Source organism: Schistocerca serialis, chromosome 9 (genome assembly GCF_023864345.2).
Source record: "Schistocerca serialis cubense isolate TAMUIC-IGC-003099 chromosome 9, iqSchSeri2.2, whole genome shotgun sequence".
Taxonomy (NCBI): domain Eukaryota; kingdom Metazoa; phylum Arthropoda; class Insecta; order Orthoptera; family Acrididae; genus Schistocerca; species Schistocerca serialis.
In genome coordinates this window covers 275,491,954-275,518,964 of record NC_064646.1, presented here as the reverse complement: position 1 = coordinate 275,518,964, position 27,011 = coordinate 275,491,954, and the positions used below count along the sequence as shown (strand labels likewise).

The 27,011-nt window shown below is 42.0% G+C and overlaps 1 protein-coding gene across 6 annotated transcripts in view; it reads left to right on the top strand.

Annotated features, from left to right (window-relative positions):
• LOC126418931 (calcium uptake protein 1 homolog, mitochondrial) overlaps nucleotides 1–27,011 on the top strand; it is a 538,349-nt gene that overhangs the window by 408,780 nt on the left and 102,558 nt on the right. For all 6 annotated transcript variants that reach the window (XM_050085962.1, XM_050085964.1, XM_050085960.1 and 3 more), the window contains exon 5: nucleotides 10,076–10,113. In XM_050085962.1, coding sequence (XP_049941919.1) covers nucleotides 10,076–10,113 — 38 coding nt within the window. The remainder of the gene's footprint in view (nucleotides 1–10,075; nucleotides 10,114–27,011) is intronic.

The window sequence follows — 27,011 nt, the reverse complement described above, 5'->3', positions numbered from 1 at the left end:
TGAGAAAATGGTCCAAAAAGGAGAAAAAAAGCCTTTAGATTTGCTGTTCCTATGATATGGAGGGAGCCAAGAAATCATTCCAGTGATTGCTACTTTTGCAGTGTTGATATTATTGGCCATAATTCAAAAAACAAGAAGGTGATAAGCTACCCTAACCTTCCACCTGCCATCTGGCCTGTAAGGCATGGTGTAGATTTGCCATTTCCTGAACCACCAGATGATATAAATTCTATTCCAACAGAAGTATTTTCTGATGTACAATCTGATTTAGATGAAACAGATGATGATGAATTCCATTGTAGTACAGAAAGTCTAGAGCCCAAATTGTTTACTCAGATAGAGCTTAACGATTTGATTAGGGATCTGCACTTAACCAAAGAAAAGCTGAATTTCTTGGCTCTAGATTTAAAGAAGAGAACTTATTGGCAGTTGGAACCAGCATATACTTGTATAGGAAGAGAGAGCAGCAATTTTCCAAGCTTTTTCAACAAGAAGCTGATTTAGTGAACTGCTCAGACATTCCCAGTCTGATGAATGAGTTTGGTATTGAATACAAAAAGGAAGACTGGAGGCTGTTTATTGATTCGTCCAAAACTAGTTTAAAGGTTGTTTTATTACACAATGGTAACATGTATGCATCTAAAAGAAGGCATCTTTGTCGTACCTGACATTAGAAAATTGATGGTAACTTTGAATCCACAATGACCTTAAATGAGAAAGAAGCATGGGTATCATTCAAACAAGTTGTTACAAAGTTCTTAGGACATGAAAGAGACCCAGAATATGTTACTATTATAGCTACAGTGTTACAGTGTTAAAGGAGTTTAAAACTTTAGGATGTTTAATGGGCCTGAAAGTTCACTTTTTGAACAGTCACCTTGATTACTTCCCGTACAATATGGGAGATGTTAGTGAGGAGCAAGGAGAGCATTTTCAACAGGACATTAAAGTGATGGAAAAACGCTACCAAGGCCGCTGAAACACCAACATGATGGGGGACTACTGTTGATCACTTCTCCGAGAAGTTCAGCAAGCGACCGATCGTAGAAAAAGCTACAAAAGAAGCTTCAAAGAAAAAAGAGAAAGAAAATACAAACCAATTCCGGCTGACAAGTGAAACCTCTATTAACACATATCATTGTTTTAAGTAGCTTACTGTAAATACAAACCATGCTTATCTTGTAACAAAGCTTTTCATTAATTTCCCCATTCACCGTATAGCATAGGATTTTTATACTATATAATAAAAAGAATATTGCTCAAAAACTATGGGTGATACAAAAAAACTAAGGCTAGATTTGGATTCACCTCATAAAAATCTATGAAGATCAGCTATCAAAGTAAAAAAAAGGTTTTTAAAAAAATTTTTTCATTGGCCTGTGTAATTAATATGGAGCGATGATCGTCGGCGTTTTCGTCGGCGTTGTGGTGTTCAGTCTGAAGATTGGTTCGATGCAACTCTCCATGTTACTCTATTCTGTGCTAGCCCCTTAGTAACTACTGCAACATATTCCTTCCTGACATTTAAATCTATACTCGATGTTAACAAACTTCTCTTTTCCAGAAACGCTTTTCTAGCCATTGCATCTACATTTTATATCCTCTGTATTTTAGCCATCATCAGTTATTTTGCTGCTCATATAGCAAAACCTGTGTACTTTTATTAAGTATCTCATTTTCTAATCTAATTCCCTCAGCATCACCTGATTTCATTAGACTACATTCTATTATTCTTGTTTTGCTTTTGTTGATGCTCATCTTATATGCTCCTTTCAAGACATGTCCATTCCATTCTATTCTTGTTACAGGGATGTGAAAGATGAGTAAAACATAATGCAGGATCACTATTGTAATTACTGTAAAATTGTAATTCTGTAGGCTTTCCAGGCAATAGATGATGTGTTGAATTATTTGGTCTTCTGCTGGTCATTAGCATCATCCCTCATGATGTTTTGACAGTGTGACTTAATGTCTTCTTCAGGTGCTCCCTGCAATGACACCATCAAATGGCAGAAGACCCAATCATTCAACAGACTATGTAGTTTTTCTGAAAGGTTGCCACAAAGATTAAATGTACTTATATTTTCTGTACAAAGTATTGTTTTTAACCCATCCAAGAAACATGGAAGTTTTCTGTAATATGTACCTGCATTCACAATTGATAAAAATACAGAATTTAAAGAAGGGTTGCATATCACTTACTCTCCTTCTCCGTCCGTCAAACATAGTCCCCACTACTGCCTGCATCATTTTTGAGCCTCTGTCTGTTCACCAATCTTCTTCCCTCTTATCTTTCAATCCCATTCAAGTCGCTTGGAAAACTCTATTGCTTCTTTCCGAATCTTCTCAAACCTCATGTCCCTGTAATCCTGATTTTTCCATCCATTCTCTCTTCTTTATTGCACTCCCCCCCCCCCCCCCCCCAACCCCTCTCTCTCTCTGTCACTGTCTCTCTCTTCTCTGACATCACAGCAACTGGACCTGTCAACTTCTTGCTTGTCCCTCTACATCCGCACCATCTCTCTCTCACCACTGACATATTTTCCTCACTGTAATACTCATTCTCCCTCCCCATGCAGCATCCTCATCCTCCACTCTCCCACCCCCCACCCACTCCACCCTGTCCCAATATTCTCTCCCTTTGGAAGCGTCATCTCGTAGTGTCCCAAGCCCTTATTCTCTAACTCGATCAGATTCATCCTCACTCTTGTTGTATTCATCCTCTTCCTCTGTTCATCATAAACTCTTGTCATCTGCATACGTTCTCCTCCTGTCACCCTCATGCTGTTTCACATACCCCTCATACTTGAACTCCATCCTGTCATTCTCATAGTGTCTGCAAATCCCCCTAATACCTCTAAATTATCGTCATACTCCTCATGTCCCAGCCCCCACCCTGTCCCCTCCCATGAACCATGGACCCTTGCTGTTGGTGCCAGAGCAATACAGATTGCAGTACCATAGGTGCAACCACAATGGAGGGGTACTGTTGAGAGGCCAGACAAATGTGTGGTTCCTGAAGAGGGGCAGAAGCCTTTCCAGTAGTTCCAGGGACAACAGTCTGGATGATTGATGGAACTGGCCTTATAATATCAACCAAAACAACTGCGTTGCTGTGCTGGTACTGTGAACACCTGAAAGCAAGGGGAGACTACAGCCATAATTCTTCCCGAGGATACGGAGCTTTACTCTATGGTTAAATGATGATGGCATCCTCTTGGGTAAAATATTCCAGAGATAAAATAGTCCCCCATTTGGATTTCTGGGTGGGATCTACTCAGGAGTATGTCATTATCAGGAGAAACATAGTTGGTGTTCTACAGATCGGAGTGTGGACTGTCAGATCCCTTAACTGGACAGATAGGTTAGAAAATTTAAAAAGGGAAATGGTTAGGTTACAGTTAGATATAGTGGGAATTAATGAAGTCCAGTGCAGGAGGAAAGGGACTTCTGGTCAGCTGAGTACACGTTTATAAATACAAAATCCAGTAGGGGTAATGTAGGAGTAGGTGTAATAATGAATAAAAAGTAGGAACGCGGATAAGCTGCTATGGACAGCATAGTTACTGTATTATTGTAGCCAAGATAGCCACAAAACCCACGCCTACCACAATAGTACAAGTTTATATGGCAAATAGCTCCATAGATGATGAAGAGATCGAAGAAATACGCTGAAGTGCCAGAGAAACTGGTATCGGCATGTATATTCAAATACAGAGATGTAAACAGGCAGAATATGACACTGCAGTTGGCAACGCTCATATAAGATGAAAAGTGTGTGGCGCAGTTGTTAGATCGGTTACTGCTGCTATAATGGCATGTTATCAAGATTTAAGTGAGTTTGACCATGGTGTTATAGTCAGCACCCGAGCGATGGGACACTGCATCTCCGAGGTAGTGAAGAAGTGGGTTTTTTCCCGTGTGACCATTTCACTCATGTACTGTAAGTATCAGGAATCTTGTAAAACATCAAATCTCCGACATTGCTGCGGCCAATAAAAGATCCTGCAAGAGCAGGACCAATGATGACTGGAGAGAATTGTTCAATGAGACAGAAGTGCAACCGTTCTGCAAATTGTTGTAGATTTCAATGCTGGGCCATCAGTAAGTGTCAGCATCTGAACCATTCAATGAAACATCGTCAATATGGGCTTTCAGAGTGAAAGACCCACTTGTGTACCCTTAAATGACTGCACGATACAAAGCTTTACACTTCGCCTGGCCTGTCAACACCGACATTGGACTGTTGATGACTGAAAACATGTTGCCTGGTCTGACGAGTCTCATTCCATTTTGTATCGAGTGGATCGACGTGTATGGGTATGGAGACAACCTCATAGATCCATGGACCCTGCATGTCAGCAATTGACTATTCAAGCTGGTGGAGGCTCTGTAATGGTGTGAGGCATGTGCAGAAGAAAGAAGTCTGTGTACATGGAAGAGACCTGGAGACACCGGAAGGTTTCAGATTGATTATATAATGGTAAGACGGAGATTTAGGAACCAGGTTTTAAATTGTAAGACATTTCCAGTGCCAGATGTGGACTCTGACCACAGTTTATTGGTTATGAACTGTAGATTAAAACTGAAGAAACTGCAAAAAGGTGGGACTTTAAGGAGATGGGGCATGGATAAACTGAAAGAACCAGAGGTTGTAGAGAGTTTCAGAGGGAGTGTTAGGGAACAATTGACAAGAACAGGGGAAAGGAATACATAGAAGAAGAATGGGTAGCTTTGAGAGATGAAATAGTGACGGCAGCAGAGGATCAAGTAGGTAAAAAGATGAAGGCTAGTAGAAATACTTGGGTAACACATGAGATATTGAAATTAAATGATGAAAGAAGAAAATATAAAAATGCTGTAAATGAAGCTGGCAAAAAGGAATAAAAAAGTCTAAAAAATGAGATCAACAAGAAGTGCAAAATGGCTAAGCAGGAGTGGCTAGAGGACAAATGTACGGATGTAGAAGAATGTGTCACTAGGGGTAAGATAGACAGTGCCTACAGGAAAGTTAAAGATACCTTTGGAGAGAAAAGAACCACCTGTTTGAATATAAAGAGCTCAGATGGTAAACAAGTCCTAAGGAAAGAAGGGAAAGCTGAATGGTGGAAGGAGGTATAGAGGGTCTATACAAGGGGAGTGTACGTGATGGCATTATTATGGAAATGGAAGAGGACATAGATGAAGATGAGATGGGTATATGATGCTTAGTGAAGAATTTGACAGAGCATGGGAGTAAAAAACATTCTGTTAGGACTACTGATAGCCTTGGGAGAGCCAGACATAACAAAACTCTTCCATCTGATGAGCAAAATGTATGAGACAGGCAAAATACCCTCAGACTTCAGGAAGAATATGGCAATTCCAATTCCAAAGAAAGCAGGTGCTGGCAGGTATGAGAATTACCAAACTATCAGTCGAATAAGACACGGTTGCAAAATACTAATACAAATTCTATAGATATAAGGAAAAACTGGTAGAAGCCACCCTCTGGGAAGATTCCATAGAAAAGAAGGAACACACAAGGCAGTACTGACCGTACGACTGATCTTAGAGAAGGTTGGTTAAGGAAAGACAAACCTAAGTTTACAGCATTTTTAGACTCACAAAATGCTTTTGATAATGTTCAACTGGAATAATTTCTTTCAAATTCTGAAGGTAGCAGGGATCAAATAAAGAGAGCGAAAGACTATTTACAATTTCTGCAGAAATCAGATGGCAGTTACAGGAGTCTAGGGGCAGTGAGGGAAGCGGTGGTTGAGAAGGGAGTGTTCAATCTATATTTTGAGCAGACTGTGAAGGAAATAAAGAAAAAAATGGAGAAGGAGCTAAAATTCAGGGAGAAGAGATAAAAACCTTGAGGTTTGCCAATGACATTGTATATCTGTCAGAGATGGGAAAGATCTTGGAAGAGCAGTTGAATGGAATGGACAGTGTCTTGAAAGGAGGATATATGATCTACATTAATGAAAGCAAAAGAAGGATAATGTAATGTAGTTGCATTAAATCAGGTGATGCACAAGGAATTTTATTATAAAATAAAATGCTTAAAGTAGTAGATAAGTTTTGCTTTTTGGGAAGCAAAATAACTGATGGAGGTCGAAGTAAAGAGGATAAAAAAAATGCAGATCGGTGATGGCAAGAATAGCGTTTCTGAAGAAGATAAATTTGTTAATATCGAGTATAGATTTAAGGGTCAGGTAGTCTTTTCTGAAAGTATTTGTATGCAGTGTAGCCATGTGTGGAAGTGAAACATGGATGATAAACAGTTTAGAGGAGAAGAGAATAGGAGCTTTAGAAATGTGGTGCTACAGAAGAATGGTGAAGCTTAGATGGGTCGATCACGTAACTAATGAGGAAGTACTGAATTGAACTGTGGAGAAGAGAAATTTGTGGCACAACTTGACTACAAGAAGGGATTGGTTGGTGGGACATGTTCTGAGGCATCTAGGAGTCACCAATTTAGTATTGACGGGAGGCATGGTGGGTAAAAATTGTAAAGGGAGACCAAGAGACTAAGCAGATTCAGAAGGATGTAGGTTGCAGTAATTAATTGGAGATAAAGATGCTTCCACAGGGTAGAATAGCATTGGGAGCTGCATCAAACCAGTCTTTGGGCTGAAGACCACAACAATAACATCAACAACAACTACTCCTCACGTTATCTTCACTTTCCTCTGAACATGTGTATATTCTCTCACAAATCCTTTTTCTCTCATCTGGGATTCTTATACTCTTCCCTGTAATGTTTATACTCTCCACCATTATCTTCATGCTCTTCGGTATCATTCTTAAACCTCCATGTACCCCTTTACTCTACTGCATGATTCTTACACAACCATCTCCCTTCCGCGCCTACTGTTTCATTGTACTCCCCATGTGTCGCCCTCGCAGCACCCTCTGTCGCCCTCGCAGCACCCTCTGTCGCCCTCGCAGCACCCTCTGTCGCCCTCGCAGCACCCTCTGTCGCCCTCGCAGCACCCTCTGTCGCCCTCGCAGCACCCTCTGTCGCCCTCGCAGCACCCTCTGTCGCCCTCGCAGCACCCTCTGTCGCCCTCGCAGCACCCTCTGTCGCCCTCGCAGCACCCTCTGTCGCCCTCGCAGCACCCTCTGTCGCCCTCGCAGCACCCTCTGTCGCCCTCGCAGCACCCTCTGTCGCCCTCGCAGCACCCTCTGTCGCCCTCGCAGCTCCTGCCCCGTCGCCCTCGCAGCTCCCTTCCCCGCCGCCACTCTAAGCTCGCGCCCCGCCGCCACTCTAAGCTCGCGCCCCGCCGCCACTCTGACACCCTCCCGTCGCCCACCATCTAACCCCTCCCGCCCCCCCCCCCCCAAATCACTGTTATACTGCCCTCCTCCTGTCACCCTCGTACTCTCCCCCTGTCATCATCATAATCCCCCCTTCCTATCAAAGTCACCCACCACACACACCACCACTCTCATACTCCTGCCAACCCCCACCCCCACCACTGTTGCCCTAACACCTGCCTTCTGGTTCTATCATTACTCTCACCTCCCCCCTTCCCCAGTCTCTCTTCCATCTGTTGCACCAACTCCTCCTCCATTTCCTTCTTTATTTATCGCCCTGACATTTTCCATCACACTTCTCTTCTTAATCTTAACTGTTCCATAGAGAACCTTCTTACTCCCCTCACTGTCCTCTTTGTCATTTTTGTCCACTCTTCCATCCGTTCTCTCTCCTCCACTGCTACCAATCTCTCAGCCACCTCCTTCTTCTTCTTCTTTTCTTCTACTTCTCAGTGTATTCCTTTCTTGCTTTCTCTGTTCTCTCTAGAAACCATAAACATAATGCTTTGTTTTTCTTTGCATTTTCCTTTCTTACTCTCTCATTCCACCAGTGTTTTTATTTCTACCTTTTCTTATTACCTATTCTTCTACACACCTTTTTTACTGCTTTCACCATCAGTGTTTCACATCTTCCCCATTTGCTCTCTGCTGAGTGCATATCATATCTTAGTGTGTTTCTCTTTACTGTTTTCTGACATTCTTCTTTGCACTATTCCTCTTTATTCAACTTCCATATTCTTATCCCATTTTCCTGTCTTTCTGGTGCCTTCTCCTCATTAATTGTTTTGTCACAACTAAAAGACATATCACTACCTAAGGTTACAGAATATATTACCATGACCACCCCTCCCCTCTTCCCCTCCCCCCCCCTCCCCCCCTCTCAGCCTGGTTGGTCACATATCATGTAGTTTATTGCATATTTACCATGTTATCTTTAGACTTTCCTTCTTCTTAAATCAGATTTTGTTACCTGCTAGTCCATTTCTTTTACAAAAGTCTTAATTTTCATCCTTCCTCATTTCACCTTCCTCACCCTTCCACCCCCTTTGCTCCTCCATATGCTTCTCGTTCCTTCCCATGTGTGCATATAGATCTCCCATTAATTGCCCTGATCTTCTGTCCAGTTAGTTGTCTGCAGTTCTTCTTCAAAGTACTCCTCCTCTTCAGCAGGACCTTCAACTTGTGGTGCATATCCTTCCAGAATTTCCATACCCATTTCTTGTTCTTTCACTTTGACCTTCATGACCCTGTCATATAGACCTTCATCACCCTGTCACTTACTCTATTAACCTTCTCTTTTCACCACTATATGGTAACTACTGCCACTCCATTTCTTCCTTCTTCCTCATTCCCACTTCAATAGAGACTCTACATGTTCCTTAATTCTGTTTCCACTATCCTTCCATCTGGTCTTTGAGAATCCTAAAGTATCCAGTCTCCTACTAACCATCAAGTCCACCATTTGCCCCACCTTTCCTGTCAGCATGTGTACATTCAGTGTATTAGATCTTAGTCCTTGTGAGAGTTATGTAGTATTCCACTATATAAATTTTTTCCTATGCTTGTTCCATGTCTGAAATCTTGTGGTTTATCCACTACCGGCTTGCTGGGATTTCCGTAGTTGCATTTGATATCTGTTCTCCCCCCCCCCCCTCCTCTCCACCCCCCCTCATGCCTTTTTGGTGCACTTATTGTACCCATCAACTGTTAGGAGCTACTGATGAGCATTCCCTTATCTGCCACCTAGGTGGGGGCTCTTCCAAAATTGTAATGTGTAAAAAAGTAAATTTGTAATCATCATGTATAGAGTCTCCTTTTTGAATTATTTCTATCCTGGGTCTCTATTGTAATAATTTATTGGTTATGATTAGATATAGATGATGAATTAAAATATTAAAGAACTAATCAACAATGAAATCTATCAAACATTAAATGAAATAATAAGTTTGCAAATGTTTGACAGTAGAAGTTTCTAGCTCATTTTTTAAACTTTGTTTAGTGGATCTTCAAAACAAATTAAATCTTTTACAGTACATAAAACCTGCAATTTGTAAAGAACAATAACAAAGAAAATATGAAATAATAATTTTTAGCATTGTAACATCAAAGGAGGCACAAATTTGATGCAAAAATATGTAATGGCACGTTGATTACTTCTAAAATACTCACAGATAACTGCTACAACTACGTTGAACTGATAACAAGTAGCATCTCTGTGGTTACAATTAGTTTCAGTTTTAAACTATCTTAAATATAAACAAAACTGTCATAGAGCTCACATGTCAATGTGCAGTTATCCATCAGAAGTCATCCACAACCTTGAATTTTTGTGTATCTTGAGCTCCAAATTTTGTGTAGCTTACTTGTTATTACAAAGGGAAGATCTATGTGGTCATTGATTCCTCAAATTAGGCCACTTGGTGGAGAATGACCCTTCTGTGTGTGTGTGTGTGTGTGTGTGTGTGTGTGTGTGTGTTTTGCATTTTACATCCAAGTTTTATAACTTTCCATATAAGATATTTAAAATTTGAAACAATGTTATTCATAAAATTTAAGAAAACTACATTTTGAAGGAGATGGAAGTTATCAAATTTTGTTAGCTAGCCTAATTAATTTTACCCACTCCTTAAAAAAGCTTGTAGCTTTTGTTATTTGAAGTTTCCTTTCTTCTCAGTAAATGAGAGTGTTACCTGTAATGTACTTATCTTTTATATTTGTACTTCAAATATTGTGATCACTCAAACTTTTCTTATCTTTGTTTTGTTCATAGGATTGGGCCTTGACCAATATAAGAGGTATGACCCCAAGGTAAGTCACCTGAATCAGAGTTGACAGCATTCAAAATCCTTACTACTTTTTACCTTCATCTTTGTTTATTAAATATTCATAACTAATACAGAAGATAAATACTAACTCATAAAATGTAATTAAATTTCCTTGTATCACGTAGTGTAGCACTGAAGCATTCTTTTTAAAAACTTGATTTTCATTAACTTACAATTGATTTTCTTCTAAAGTAGTCAGTTTTGTCTCTACTTACTGTTTACTAATTTTCAGTCTCTTGCCCCTCTTTGTCTGGATCATTCATCATACAACTATTTGCAGAATAATTATTCTGTCTCTGGAGGTAAATTTTGGTTGGAGGAATCCTGCTGATTAAGGATCAAAGAATATCTGAGAAGCTAAGGACACAGAGTAAATATTAAGAGCATGAGACATGAGTCTGCCCTGATTAAAGTAAAAATGTGTCTTTAATATTTAGATTTTTTAAAACTAATCCATATTTAGGCAGTTACAAGCACTGAAATTTTCCATCTTTGTGAGGAATAGTTGCAGTTTTACGAGACAGTGATGTCAAATATACACTGGTTCAAATGAATCCTTAATTTTTTTATCTGCATTTTTTTGGTTCAGAGAACTAATTACAACATTACAAGGCATTATACACACATTTCGTTAGTTTCAAAGTATGGCAGTAGCTTGTTAAAAGTGTCTTTTGTATGAACACATTTTTACATTTCTTCATCAGTCAATAATGTTTCGCTCCATTGCCTTTGACAGTGACTCGTAGATATGAACATTTCTGTCAGGTAGGGGATGTACAACAGAATGTTAGATTTCATATGCTGGATGATATCAACAGATGACTGACAGTATGATGCCAATGATCATGCACAGGCCATTATCTGAACTCAGAGGTCATTATTGTTTCGCTCTAGTTAAGAGATAGAATGAACTCTTTATGTAGATCTGTGTACATAACACTTTTCACCACTGGTCCCCATACATAAGGGGTTCAAAAATTTACCATCATTATCAGAAAAAGAATGAGCTGTCACCATAAGTTTTCTTGCTGATGTTAGGTTGCACAGCATTATTTTATTATATGCAGGGCTCCAGACATACAGTTACAGGGACTCCTTTCTCAGTTCCATACTAATAGAATTCTTTTGTTGAAAGGAACTTTCTTTCCATATGCCAATTGACAGCTGACGTGTTCCCTCTTTTCTCCATCCTCAATTAATTTTAGCAGTGGTAACTATTTCGCATAAACTTCTATTGTTCTTTCAAAGTTTGCTTGCATCATTACTCCTTCAATATACAAGTTAATAACAGTGGTAATAAGTAGCAAGCCTGTCCTACACTTTTCTCAACACAAGCTTGTCATTCATGACATTTCATTTTCATTACTTGAAATGAGTTCTGTAGATGTGAATTACTCATCTGTCTTTTACTTTACCCCCTTCATCTCACCATACACACATTGTATTTCATCTTATATTGTGGAAAGGTTTCTTAAGAGTCACAAATGCATAACTATTTCCTTCACAGTTAAATGCCAATTGTCTTTGATAATGTCTTGCTCTATGACATCACTGTTGTATAAGTGCGGCATTGTCATGAAGCATCAGGTGTACAGACATGGTCATTGTTTTTTAAGCTTGATGTACTCATAGTTCTACTGCTGCAGTGGCAGACATGTATCACCACATGGCATACCCATTCTGCAATGGATTTCAGATATTTTTATGCAATCACTACTTAAAGTGTGCAGCACATTTCTGTTTCATTGATGTATATCAGCAATGGAAGTTTCATCTTTGCACTGTCCTTGCTACTTGGTGTACTTCCAATGTATCTTACTTCCATCTATCATTCTCAAACAATGGGTACTGCTGTTAACATTTCTGAAACTTTTGCATCATTTTCTATATTTTTGTTTTAAATTTTTAAGGTTTTCATTTAAACTATCCTCATATTGTCTGAGCAAAAGTGTGTGATTACTGTTAAATCTTTCACAACTCAGCTCTAGGTCACCATAAATGGTTTACTATTTAGTTTTTTGCAATGTTAACAGGATAAATTATAATATTATTAAGTGGTAGTTGCCATATTGTTTATGAAGATGTGTATTGTTTTGAGAATATAAAAGATGATGGTTATCATAGAGATATAATATAAGCAAACACATATACACAAATAATAAAACAAAATAACTCTTATATGGGAGGATCTACGAGATGAAAAGACTGAGACTACCAAGTGTTGAAGCAGTACTTTAACTAAGGCCTACAGAAATGAATGATTAATTTCGAGAAAACTGACCAGCAAACATATTTTTAACGTTTGTTGCTGTAGGTGAGATAAGAGGGTGGGAAGTGTTGGGTTCCTTTTTACATCCTAACAACCTCAGTAAAAATATGGAACAAAAAATTATGGGTTTCATTTTATAATTTTTTATTCTTGTATGATTGACCCCAGCGTGATTGATTACCTTTTGTTCACCTCTTCCAGTTTAATAACTAGGTAGGAAAAGTTAGATTGCTACTTACTGTGGAGATGACACATTAAGTTGCAGATTCAGGTCTGAGCTGCTGGAGTTGGCACTCGTGTGTGCATGAGGTGTGCTTGTTTGTGTGAATGAATGGTGTGTATTTCTCTTTCTTTCTCTGATGAAGACTGTTGCCTAAAGCTAATGTGTAAGTGTCTTTTTAATTGTGCCTGTCTGCAGTTAACATGTCGTCTTTAAGGTAAGTAGCAATCTATATTTTCCTATATTGTTTGATTCTTTCAATTTAATCTCTGTTAATTTCATAATATAAGAAGCACTTGGTTGTGTTTAGTAGAAGTCATATAAGGAGATTCCTCTGTTTCTTTTACTTTTAAATTGTATTTCTATTAACAACAAGAAATTCAATGTGCTCTAGATAATTTTATATTAATTGTAATACTTCGATCATTATTCTGGTCTTAGACACAGAATTAAGAAAATTTGATAAGCAATAATGGCTGGACAGTGATACAAGATTGATTCTCTGTTGCACTATGTTCATTATGGCAGACAGATTTTTTTCAGAAACAACATATCATTTAAAAATACACTGCCTGGCAAAAAAGTAAAGCATCCAGAAGACATGGTCAGATGTTAATGTAAATTCATGTGCATACATGCCATCAGCAAGTATGTAAATGATAGAGAGTTACAATCCTTGTGACAGAATTATCCTCAGAGTGCTTTAATGTTGTTCGTGGTTAGTGTTGTTACTGGTCCTGGTACGGCATATAAGAGGACATGGAGATGCTGCATGCTCATATGACACACTTTTATAAGCACCTGATGTGTTTGAAAGGAACCATTGTGGGTCTTTATTTGGCCAACTGCTGAAATTGTGTCGTATCTGAATTTGTGGGGCATTCAGATGTGACAGGGGCTGATATTGTACTGCATGGAATGTGAGGGAAGGCATACTCATCATCAAGGCTCCAGTCAACCATTTCTGACCACTACACGGGGTGATTGGCATATTATACACAAACATCATAACCCCTTCACATCTGCGTCAGCCATCTGTAAACACAAATGGGTGCTTTTGGAGTGATGTTATGACAGAGAAGCGCAGCTTGCTGATAAGTAGAATTGGGTTGTAGCCTGCAAATAATTGTGGATCTGCACTACCTCAGTTGATCATCATCATCAGTGAGTATGGTGGCATCTGGCAGGGAGGTCCCATTCTTCCAATGTTTCAAAGAGATGCAAAGGCTTTACTCTTGAGCCATTGGTGATGAGAGCAGGTCACAGCTGGTAATGATTGAGGGAGTTCTGAAGACACAATGGTACACCACAGACATTGTGCGCCTCTTGTGTTATCTCTTATATGACAATATTGTGGTGCCATTTTTCAACAGAACAATGTTCATCCTCACAGCACATGTGTCTATGAACTATCTACATGATGTTGATGTATTCTCATGGCCAGCAAAATCCCTGTATCCATCTCCAATAGAATGTGTGTGGGACCAGTTGGAATGTCAGCTCCAACCCAGTGCCAGTATCCAGGATATCAAGGACCGGTTATAACAGTTGTGAGACTTGAGAGAGAATACCTTGTCTTTATTACATCCTTCCCAACTTAATCAGTGCATGATCCAGGCCAGAGGAGTGCAATATCATACTGATAAGTGGGCTTAACTGCCAAGTTCCTTGTAAAATTTGCTCGAATTTGTAATAACCCATCAAGTTTCATTTCTTATCCTCTTCCCTCTCCCTCTCCCTCTCCCTCTCCCTACCCCTACCCCTCTCCATCTCCCTACCCCTCTCCATCTCCCTACCCCTCTCCATCTCCCTACCCCTCTCCATCTCCCTCCCCCTCTCCATCTCTCTCCCTCCCCCTACCCCTCTGCTATCCCCTCTGCCTCCCCCTCCGCCTCCCTCCCTCTCTCCCTACCCCTCTCCCTACCCCTCCCCCTCTCCCTCCCCCTCTCCCTCTCCCTCTGAAGCTCCTTCTCTTCCTCTGAAGCTCCTCCTCTTCCTCTCCAGTGTGCTTCACTATTTTTGTTGGGAATTGTAAATATAATATTTAAAATAACTTTTATGCTCTACGCAAAACTGTCCTATTGTAAGAGGACAGCAATGAAAAAATCTGTTTCTGACACTGTATGTAATGGGATAGATAAAAGAGCTACTCACCAAGTGGCAGCAGGAGAACATACACATAAAAAAAGGGTTTTACTTTTGTAAGGTTTCAGAGCCAGTGGCTTCTTCTTCGGGCAGAAGGGTTGAAGGGGAAGGAAGAGGGGTGAAGGAAAAGGACCGGAGAGGTTAAGGAAAATGGGTAGAGTTCAGAAAAGTCACCAGAACCCTTCCTGAGTGACTTTTCTGAACTCCACCCAAATTTGTAAACCTCTCCTGTCCTTTTTCTTCACCCCTCTCCCTTCCTCTTCAACCCTCCTGCCAGAAGACGGAGCCACTGGCTCTGAAAGCTTGCATAAATAAAACCTTTTTCTATGTGTGTGTTCTCCTGCCACCGTGTGGTGAGTAGTTTTTTTTATCTATCCAGTTACATTTATCTTTTGTAATAAGAGATTATTGCAGTGATCATACTTTTGTTACGAATTTTAAATAACACAAAATCTTCAAAATTTATGAAACCACTGTTCCATTTAAAATTAGCATCTATTTCTTCTCTGCTTGTTGAAGTTGTAGAGTACTGCTCTCACTTTAAACTTTTTATTTATCTTTTCATTAATTAATTTTCCTCTGCAGCAAAAATTTGAGTAATTATGAGCTGACACACTAATAGTCTTACAAAAAGTATTCTCATTTACCTCTGAACTAGGTACTGCTTTAATGGAACACATGTATTCTATATCACTCCAACCACAAAACTCCATTTAACTTGAGAGGTCTTTTTCTAAATATTCTATGCTCCGACTAAAAACACTCGAAGTTGTTTTTAAACGTTGCTTCACACTGCTGTTTCCTTTTCCAGAAAAGATACAGTTTTCTGCAGAAGAGAATACTGAACAACTTGATGTTTCAGGCTCCACCATGTGGCCTGTGCTCTACAAATCTAAACCCACTTAAAAATGTTCCGACTTGATACAACTGATATCCACTTATAAACAAAAATATCTCTATGGCGTTCTAACATGATATTGTCAGTCTTTCGAAAATTGTTATTGTGTTCAAAAATAATCACCATTTAATTTGAGTGTGAGCCCAACTATAACAGAAAACAAAAAACAATGAAAAATAAGTTTTAAAGAAAGTTTCCCTTGAACTGTATCTCTGACTACTCATTCTCTCCTATTGTTAAAATATCCACAAATTATAACAATAAAATAGATTAGCAGCTTCCAACTTTTTCTTTGAAATGGAAGCATTTTCTGTGTGTTCCTACATTATCATTCAGTGATTGCAGTACCTGTCACCAGAATTTGTTAATCAGACTAGACTAACTCAGTAGAGTAATAAACTATGCTCATGACTGTCCTTTTTTATAAGTGACTTGCTTCACTTCACATGGATGAACACTTCATTGGTGCAATATTTTCTCTACGGCCCAATGCATATCATTTTCAACTTCTTCCTCGGCTGGTTGTCAAAGGGCTGTGCTTGGTTCAAGGAGAAGTTTCATTTCCCAATTTCAGGATGATCACCTTGTCCCCAAAAACATTGTTTCTCACAAAATGTGAAGTAATTTTACTGTGGTTATTTGTTTATTTTACAAACAGTTAAATTAAATGATTAATGGAAAATCTCATATAAGATGTGAAACAAATACTAACAAAGAGATAGAGGGGCTGGCCAGTACTTACCTCAGCTCAGTACAGCCAATAGATACACATAAAACAGAACTGAAAATTTACATTCCTAGCTTTCGGAACTTTGTTCCTTCATCAGGGAGGAGAGAGGGGAAAAAAGGGAAGAAGGGAAAGTGGATTCAGTTACTCACAACCCAGGTTATGAAGCAACAGGGAAAGGTAAACAGGGAGGGTAGCAAGGAAGGAGGCATGGTTGTCAGAGGGAAGCCAAAGATGTTCTACTGTAAGTACTGTGCCAGCTTCAAACCAAAGAGGATGCATACAGAAGTAAAGAGGTATATAGTATAAAGATAAACACAACTATGTACGATGAAAAGATGCGTGAATGGCTAAAGAGGAAAGGGAAAGAGGAGAAGACTGAAGAGTGAATGGGAATGAGGTTGTTTAACGTAGGTTCAGTCCAGGGGGATGGCGGGATGAAAGGATGTGTTGGAGTGCAAGTTCCCATCTCCGCAGTTCAGAGGGACTGGTGTTGGGTGGGAGAAGCCAAATGGCACATACGGTGTAGCAGGTTCCTAGGTCCCTAGAATTATGCTGGAGGGCATGCTCCGCTACTGGGTATTGGGCATCTCCTAGGCGGACAGTTCGTCTGTGTCCGTTCATGCGCTCAGCCAGTTTGGTTGTTGTCATGCTGATGTAAAAGGCTGTGCAGTGCAGGCATGTCAGTTGATAAATGACATGTGTAGTTTCACACGTAACCCTGCCTTGAATTGTGTATGTTTTACCAGTAGCGGGGCTGGAGTAGGTGGTTGTGGGGAGATACATGGGGTAGGTTTTGCAGCGGGGTCGGTTACAGGGATAGGAACCGCTGGGTAGAGAAGGTAGTCTGGGAATATTGTAGGGTTTAACAAGGATGTTACGGATGTTAGGGGGGCGACGAAAGGCAACTCTGGGTGGTGTGGGGAGAATTTTGTCAAGGGATGATCTCATTTCAGGGGTTGACTTGAGAAAGTCATATCCCTGGCGGAGTAATTTGTTGATGTTTTCGAGGCCAGGATGATATTGGGTGACAAGGGGGATGCTTCTGTGTGGTCTGGGGGTAGGAACATTGTTGTTGGACGGGGAGGAATGTATTGCTCGGGAAATCTGTTTGTGGACAAGGTCTGCAGGATAGTTGCGGGAGAGGAAAGCACTGGTCAGGTTATTGGTGTAGTTGTTGAGGGATTCGTCACTGGAGCAGATACGTTTGCCACGAATACCTAGGCTGTAGGGAAGGGAGCGTTTGATGTGGAAAGGATGGCAGCTATCAAAGTGAAGGTACTGTTGTTTGTTTGTGGGTTTGATATGGACAGAGGTGTGGATGTGAGCTTCAACAAGATGAAGGTCAACATCCAGGAAGGTGGCTTGGGTTTTGGAGAAGGACCAGGTGAAATTCAGATTCGAAAAGGAGTTGAGGTTATGGAGGAAATTAAGGAGTGTTTCTTCACCATGAGTCCAGACCACAAAGATGTCATCTATAAACCTATACCAGGCCAGGGGAAGCAGCTGTTGGGTTTTCAGGAAAGCCTCCTCCATGCGGCCCATGAAGAGGTTGGTATAGGAGGGAGCCATCCTGGTTCCCATGGCCGTTCCCCTGATTTGTTTGTAGGTCTGGCCTTCAAAAGTGAAGTAATTATGGGTGAGGATGAAGTTGGTAAGTGTGATAAGGAACGAGGTTTTTGGAAGATCTTCGGGTGGGCGTTGGGAGAGGTAGTGCTCAAGGGCAGAGAGACCATGGGTATGTGGGATGTTTGTGTAAAGGGATGTAGCATCTATGGTGACAAGAAAGGTTTCAGGTGGAAGAGGAGTGGGAATGTATTTGAGGCGTTCAAGGAAGTGGTTTGTGTCATTGATGTAGGATGGGAGTCTGCGGGTGATAGGTTGTAGGTGCTGGTCTACCAGAGCTGAGATACGTTCGGTTGGGGATTTGAAGCCTGCTACGATGGGACGGCCAGGATGGTTCTCTTTGTGGATTTTGGCTAATAGGTAGAAGGTAGGGGTACGTGGCTCAGGTGGAGTGAGTAAGTCTATGGAAGCCGTTGTGAGGCCTTGTGAGGGACCTTGGATTTTTAGGATTTTTTGCAGCTCAGTCTGGATGGAGGGAATGGGATCCTGGGTAACAGCTTTGTAGGTTGAGGTGTCAGAGAGTTGATGCAGTCCTTCTGCCACATACTCCACACGGTCAAGTACGACAGTTGTGGAGCCTTTATCCGCCGGGAGGATGACAATAGAGCGGTCTATTTTCAGCTCCTTAATGGCACGGGATTCAGCTGGGGTGATGTTGGGGGTTGTCGGGATGTTCTTCAAGAAGGACTGGGAGGCAACACTGGATGTGAGGAATTCCTGAAATGTCTGCAAGGGATGGTTTTGGGGGAGGGGAGGAGGATCCCTTTGAGAAGGCAGTTGGAACTGTTCTAGACAGGGTTCAACACTGGGTCTAGTACTTGGGGGCTGTGTTTGGGTAGTGAAGTGATATTTCCAGTTGAGGTTCCGGGTGAATGAGAGGAGATCTTTAACCAGGGCAGTGTGGTTGAATTTAGGTGTGGGGCTAAAGGTTAAGCCTTTTGATAGAACAGATGTCTCTGGAGGAGAGAGGGATCTGGATGAGAGGTTTAGGACTGAATTGGGACTGGTGATATGTGGCACTTGACTGTGGTTATAGTTGAGATTTGGTCTGTGTGGGGTATGTGCTGGGATGGGGAGATTGAGTAGGGTGGCTAGGCTAGGTTTGTTGGCTATGAGGGGGGGTTTGTTGAAGGTTCTGTTGTGGTTGGTGTTTGTGAGGGATAGGGAGAGGGACCCCACTTCTTAGGTGTTGCACTAGCACTGTGGATAGTTTTTTCAGGTGGTGTGTGGCATGGAACTCAAGTTTGCAGCTGGCTTCTAGGATGATGTTCCTCAGTGTGTTCTCCAAGCAAGGGTTTGAGAGGTGGAGGACTTTGAAGAGAGATAGGAGCTGTTGGGAGTGGTGGTTACATGAAGTAGTGTAGAGATTCAGGACAAGTTGGGTAAGGGCTAAGGATTGAAGGTTCTGGAAGTCCAGGAGAGACTGGTGGAAGGAGGAATTGCACCCGGAGATGGGAACTTTTAAGGTAAGCCCTTTAGGGGTAATTCCAAAGGTTAAGCAGGACTGGAGGAAAAGTATGTGGGATTGCAGTTTGGCTACGGTGAATGCATGTTTCCGGAGTGAATGTAAATAATGTGGTATAGGATTAGGGTACATAGTGGGTAAGTGGTGGGTAGGGAAATTAAATAACTAAAGTTGAAATAGTAATCATAAGAAGGCGTAAAACACAGAGGGAAGGACGAGAAGGAAAGAAATTGTGTTGGTAATGTTCAATACCAAAGGAAGACCACTAAATAAGAAAATTACGGAAAAAGTTGAGCAGACCAAGCAAGTATGTCCAGATCAGGGGAAAAAACACGTAGCTCAAAAACAGAGATAGCGAGTGGCGAAAAAAGATCGCGTGCGCCGCAAAAGCGATCGCGCGTGCCGCAAAAGCGATCGCGCGTGCCGCAAAAGAGATCGCGCGTGCCGCAAAAAAGATCGCGGGTGGGGCAGAAATGTCCCAAAAAATTTTTCTTGTGGCAGAGAAAGATAGCCAATGGCACAAAAATATCGCCAGCAACAAGAAATCGACGGAAATGGATGTTACTGGTAGGTGTGGAAGAGATTGTTGGCAGTGATTGTTGGCTGGGAAACAGCGAATAACGAACGTTAAAACTATGGAATGTTGAATAAATAAATCAATAAATAAAAAAGAGAAGAGGACTATAAACGGAACAAGATAATAGGAGGAAGATGAAACTAGCACAGTTGGTGACGAAAATATTTATTTATGTATATATAAAACACTGAAGAAGAGTAAGTGTTAAGATGACAGACGTAAGTGATAGCTAACAAAAGGGACAAAACAATGAAGGATGTGGACCATATAGGTGATCTAAATGATTAATGGAAAATCTCATATAAGATGTGAAACAAATACTAACAAAGAGATAGAGGGGCTGGCCAGTACTTACCTCAGCTCAGTACAGCCGATAGATACACATAAAACAGAACTGAAAATTTACATTCCTAGCTTTCGGAACTTTGTTCCTTCATCAGGGAGGAGAGAGGGGAAAAAAGGGAAGAAGGGAAAGTGGATTCAGTTACTCACAACCCAGGTTATGAAGCAACAGGGAAAGGTAAACAGGGAGGGTAGCAAGGAAGGAGGCATGGTTAATTTCCTCCATAACCTCAACTCCTTTTCGAATCTGAATTTCACCTGGTCCTTCTCCAAAACCCAAGCCACCTTCCTGGATGTTGACCTTCATCTTGTTGAAGCTCACATCCACACCTCTGTCCATATCAAACCCACAAACAAACAACAGTACCTTCACTTTGATAGCTGCCATCCTTTCCACATCAAACGCTCCCTTCCCTACAGCCTAGGTATTCGTGGCAAACGTATCTGCTCCAGTGACGAATCCCTCAACAACTACACCAATAACCTGACCAGTGCTTTCCTCTCCCGCAACTATCCTGCAGACCTTGTCCACAAACAGATTTCCCGAGCAATACATTCCTCCCCGTCCAACAACAATGTTCCTACCCCCAGACCACACAGAAGCATCCCCCTTGTCACCCAATATTATCCTGGCCTCGAAAACATCAACAAATTACTCCGCCAGGGATATGACTTTCTCAAGTCAACCCCTGAAATGAGATCATCCCTTGACAAAATACTCCCCACACCACCCAGAGTTGCCTTTCGTCGCCCCCCTAATCTCCGTAACATCCTTGTCAAACCCTACAATATTCCCAGACTACCTTCTCTACCCAGCGGTTCCTACCCCTGTAACCGACCCCGCTGCAAAACCTGCCCCATGTATCTCCCCACAACCACCTACTCCAGCCCCGCTACTGGTAAAACATACACAATTCAAGGCAGGGTTACGTGTGAAACTACACATGTCATTTATCAACTGACATGCCTGCACTGCACAGCCTTTTACATCGGCATGACAACAACCAAACTGGCTGAGCGCATGAACGGACACAGATGAACTGTCCGCCTAGGAGATGCCCAATACCCAGTAGCGGAGCATGCCCTCCAGCATAATTCTAGGGACCTAGGAACCTGCTACACCGTATGTGCCATTTGGCTTCTCCCACCCAACACCAGTCCCTCTGAACTGCGGAGATGGGAACTTGCACTCCAACACATCCTTTCATCCCGCCATCCCCCTGGACTGAACCTACGTTAAACAACCTCATTCCCATTCACTCTTCAGTCTTCTCCTCTTTCCCTTTCCTCTTTAGCCATTCACGCATCTTTTCATCGTACATAGTTGTGTTTATCTTTATACTATATACCTCTTTACTTCTGTATGCATCCTCTTTGGTTTGAAGCTGGCACAGTACTTACAGTAGAATATCTTTGGCTTCCCTCTGACAACCATGCCTCCTTCCTTGCTACCCTCCCTGTTTACCTTTCCCTGTTGCTTCATAACCTGGGTTGTGAGTAACTGAATCCACTTTCCCTTCTTCCCTTTTTTCCCCTCTCTCCTCCCTGATGAAGGAACAAAGTTCCGAGAGCTAGGAATGTAAATTTTCAGTTCTGTTTTATGTGTATCTATTGGCTGTACTGAGCTGAGGTAAGTACTGGCCAGCCCCTCTATCTCTTAAACAGTTAAATTACATTTTCGTAATAGTTCTGCATACCAAATAATAGCCTCATATGCTAGATACAAATGCTATACTCATGGATGACAAATGTAATGAAACTCTCTTTGGATCATCACAGAAGGCAGAGAAATGAGCATGTGTTGCAGATAGAAAGCAAACTCCTTGCAACCAGCAGATAAAGGCATTCGGCAGATGACTATATCTGTCTGGCAGCTATGTAATTTTCCTGTATTCTTTCATTTTCCCAGTGCAACCCTTCTGTTCTCAACGAGGCCTCATTATCTGATGGAATCTCCACTAGGTACTAAATAATTTTTTTTAGTTAATTAGTTCCTCTTGGCCACAGTGTATAGATTTGCCTTGAACAGAACAGTTTTGTCTCCAATTAGAAAAGGGTGCAGGTCATACCCATGTATAAAACAAGGGACAGGTAAACTGATCAGTTGATTATTATTCAATATCACTTCTTTCTCTTTGTAGCGAGTTTGTAGAACATAGTCCAAGTTTAAACATAATGATCTATCTTGAACAAACTGAGCTGTTCCATGGAAGAAAGCGTGGAGTCTGAAAACATTGATCATATGTAAGTCACACTGCACTCTTAATGCTAGAAACCGTGTGTCTACACTTTTGAATCTCTACTGCACTGACTTCAACTAAAAAAATATAGGTTTTCAGTTGAACTGAATACTAACTAAAAGCAGAATGCAGCACTTGTTTCTGGAAAAGGAGATCTCTATGTAATAATATGTAATATGTCCCATGGCAGTGTGAAAGGACCATTACTTTTCATGTTGTACGTTAATAACATAGTGAAAAGTATTTGTTGTACTCTGACTTTTTAAAGCTGATGGAGCTATGTACGGGGAAGTTTCAAATTTTAAAACTTGTGATAATATGTAGTGAGACTGTGACAAAAAATCAGTTTGAAGTGAGAATTATCAGCTATTAATGTTTAGAAACATTGTATTACTCACAAAATAACAAATAGTGTGTAATAGCCTTTTACTGCATAATAAATGAGTCACAGGTAGTCGGTCATGTCATAATACACCAGGAAGTAAAAATATGTAGATGCATGAAGTGGAATAATTATACGGTATATAAACTCAGATTTAGATAACGCAAATAGCAGGCTTCATTCTACTGGTAGGAACAGGGAAACTGCTATTTGTCTATGAAATAGATAACTTAAAAACACTTACGTGGCCCACATCAGACTATTGCTTAAATGTGTGAACTCTGAATATCCTTCGGCCCCTAAGTATTGACAACACAGATATTCTGAATATAAAATTATATTTACAGCAGCTCACACAGAGACGTACCAGCAAACATTCTTCCCCTAGTCCATCCATGAACGGAATGTGAAGAAACCATATTAAATGGTACCATAAAAAATGTCCTTTTCTGCATACTTTTATATTGATGGGAAAATCAGTTTTGCCTTTTTCATTAAGAGCTACCAGCTTCCATACTCTGATTTGATTACCCCCTTTTTTTTTTTTTTTGCAGTGCGGACTAATAGGTCTGCATCTAACTCATGGCAAAAAGCAACAAACCAGAACACAAGATTAGTTTGATTCATCTTAAAACAGTGCAAACATTTTTGACAAAAATGTTTTCGCAATTGCTTTTGGTCTGCATTTAAGAAATGCAACAGGAGTTCCAGAGAGCTTTCTCATAGTTGATTATTCATGTAAAATGCTCTGTCATCTATCTCCATATGTACATTTGGTATTATTCAGTACTAAACTATGGAATTTCTTGATTTTTTCTGTAATAACTTCAAGTGGAACAAATATATTTCAAGGAAGATGCAATACATGAAAGTCACAGATCAAGTAAACAGGGTAAGACGTGTATACACTTTAACAGTCAAATCATAACTGAGTCCAAGTCTAGCGGCCGCTGGCTGGCTGGCTGGCCGCTTAGGTGACGCTGCTGCTGCATGGCTGACAGACAGCGCCGCATGTAGAGGACGCGCATAACTGCGCGGCGGCACTTTGAAAGATCGGCGAGTCACAACACTTTTCCCCCCTTTGAATTTTTTGCACAGGTCTTGATGGAGGTGGCCTGTAGATTGCTAATGCCCATAGGTATTGTTTGACTGGCCGTAAAGTCCCGAGGAGGCGGCTTCCCGCACGGACGGAAGTGTCCCCAATGATAACGAGTCGAGATGACAGGAAACGTGGGGGTCGAATATGCTGGGGCCTCGTGCACCACTCTGCCCGTTGCGGCAAGTCCGGTTGTTATAACAGGAGACATGGGCGATGTGTCCGTGTCTGTAGGAGAAGGAGGCAAGTAGCATTGCTCCGACAGATGATGGTCGTCTGGTTCCTGCATGGGCACGTCTCCTGGTGGCGTCAGTTCTTGTGCTGGCACCGATATGATGGTGAGTAATGAGAAATTCCAGTATCCCGAGTGTCAGGTAGACCCGACGGTGGTGTAGCGGCATCTGGAACAGGCGTTGCCGGCACATGAGGCCGAAGCTGGTCCGAATGAGGCACTGCAACACCCGTGTCTGTCTGGATTTCATACAGGCGTTGGCCACAGTGTCGTAAGATGCGGCCAGGACTCCATTTTGGCCGCCTGCCATATCCCCGTACCCATACAAGGTCATTGGCGGTGAACCGGCCAAGCGAAGGCACCCGCGGCCGTGAGGTAGAAGGCCGCAGAAGATGAAGTAGCGTGCGGGGCTGTCGGCCATGTAAGAGCTCAGCCGGCCTGTGGTCGTCCGTGGGGGTGAAACAGTTAGAAGCCAGAAATTGGAGAAGCGCATCATCAGCAGAAGAAGTCAGGAGTTTCCTCATCTGAGCCTTAAATGTGCGGACCAGACGTTCAGCCTCACCGTTTGACTGTGGATGGAACGGAGGGGCCATGACATGCATGACGCTATGACGGGCACAAAAATCTGCAAAATCGGAAGAGGCAAATTACGGACCATTATCAGTAACAAGAGTAGAGGGACGGCCTTCCAAAGAGCAAATGCGAGCTAGAGCATTCGTGGTTGCCGCGGTGGTAGGCAACGTGCAACGGACAATGAAAGGAAAGTTAGAGTAGGGGTCAATTACGAGTAGCCAATAAGTACCTAAAAAAGGTCCCCCGAAGTCAGCATGAATACGCTCCCAGGGCTTCTCAGGCGAAGGCCACAGTGACAAAGATGACTTCGGGGCGGCGGCCTGTGACACACAAGGGCCGCAGGCAGTGGCCATGTGTGCGATTTCAGAGTTGATGCCGGACCAGTACACATTACAGCACGCCACAGATTTTGTGCGAGAGACACCCCAGTGCCCTTGGTGAAGGAGGCGCAAGACCGAAGCACGCAAAGATGCAGGTACCACAACATGCGGCAAAGCATTTTCGGTGGAAAGTAGGATAACACCATCCCTAGCCGTGAGGCAGTAACGCAAAGCGTAGTAGTTCCGAAACGGATCAGAAGTCTTAGTCGACGGACAATCTGGCCAACCCTTCTGAATACAGCAGAAAACCCAGGAGAGGGTAGGGTCAGAACCTATAGCAGCCGCCAGCCGATCCCCGGTATGGGGAACCCATCCACAACCCGCTGCTCGGCAACATCCAGGTGGAAACACAAAAGTTCGTCCCTATCGAATGCCAGAAGGCGAGACAGTGCATCAGCAATCGCATGTTGACCCGTCGGCTGGAAATGAATCTCATAATTGAAACAAGACAAGTAAAGAGCCCAATGCTGGAGGCTATGTGCAGCCTCGTCGGGAAGTGACGTTGATGGATGGAACAAGGAAACAAGTGGTTTGTGATCCGTAACAAGATGAAATTTGAATCCATAGAGAAAAACACCAAACTTATGAAGAGCATAAATAATGGCCAAAGCTTCTTTTTCAATTTGAGAATACTTTTGTTGGGCATCCGTGAGCGTTTTGGAGGCATACGCAATGGGTTGTTCAGAACCATCAGGAAAATGGTGCGCAAGGACTGCACCGACCCCATATTGAGAGGCATCCATGGCAAGAACAAGATGTTGGCCAGATGAATAAGTAGCCAGGCACGGGGCCTGTTTCAGCATAGTCTTCAATTTCTGGAAAGCCGCATCACATGACACGGACCAGTGAAAAGCCACATTTTTATGCAACAGGTGATGCAACGGCTGAGCCACCGAAGCAGCAGATGGTAAAAACTTGTGATAGTATGCTATCTTCCCCATGAAGACCTGCAGTTCCTTAACAGATGTAGGGCGAGGAAGGGCATTGATCGCAGTGACAGTTTGCTGAAGTGGCCGAATACCATCCCGAGAGAGTTGAAACCCCAAGTACGTGATAGATGCCTGAAAAAATTTTGATTTCTGAAGATTACACTTAAGACCAGCAGTCTGTAAGACATGAAAAAGTGTGTGGAGAGTTTGAAGATGTTCATCAGTGGTGGAGCTAGTGACAACAATGCCATCCTGGTAATTTATACACCCAGGGACAGTGAGCAATAATTGTTCCAAGAATTGCTGAAAGAGAGCAGGGACACTGGTAGCCCTGAATGGCAATTGTTGGTATTGGTAGAGGCCGAAAGGCGTGTTAAGGACCAGAAACTGCCGACAAACAGCTTCGAGAGGAAGTTGATGAGAAGCTTCTGACAGGTCAAGTTTAGAAAAATACTGACCTCCAGCAAGTTTTGTGAACAATTATTCAGGTCGAGGCATAGGGTAAGTGTTGATAAGGCATTGAGCATTTGCAGTTGCTTTGAAATCGCCACAGAGATGAGTATCACCATTTGGCTTAGCAACGACAAGGACAGGAGGGGCCCACTCACTGGAAGTGACAGGAAGCAAGACCCCTGAAGCAGTGAGACGATTCAGCTCCCGTTTGACCTGATCACGAAGGGCCACAGGAATGGGCCGAGCCCGAAAAAACTTAGGCCGAGCAGTGGGTTTGTGTGATATGAGCTTCAAAGTCGTTTGCACGGCCTAACCCAGGAGAAAAAA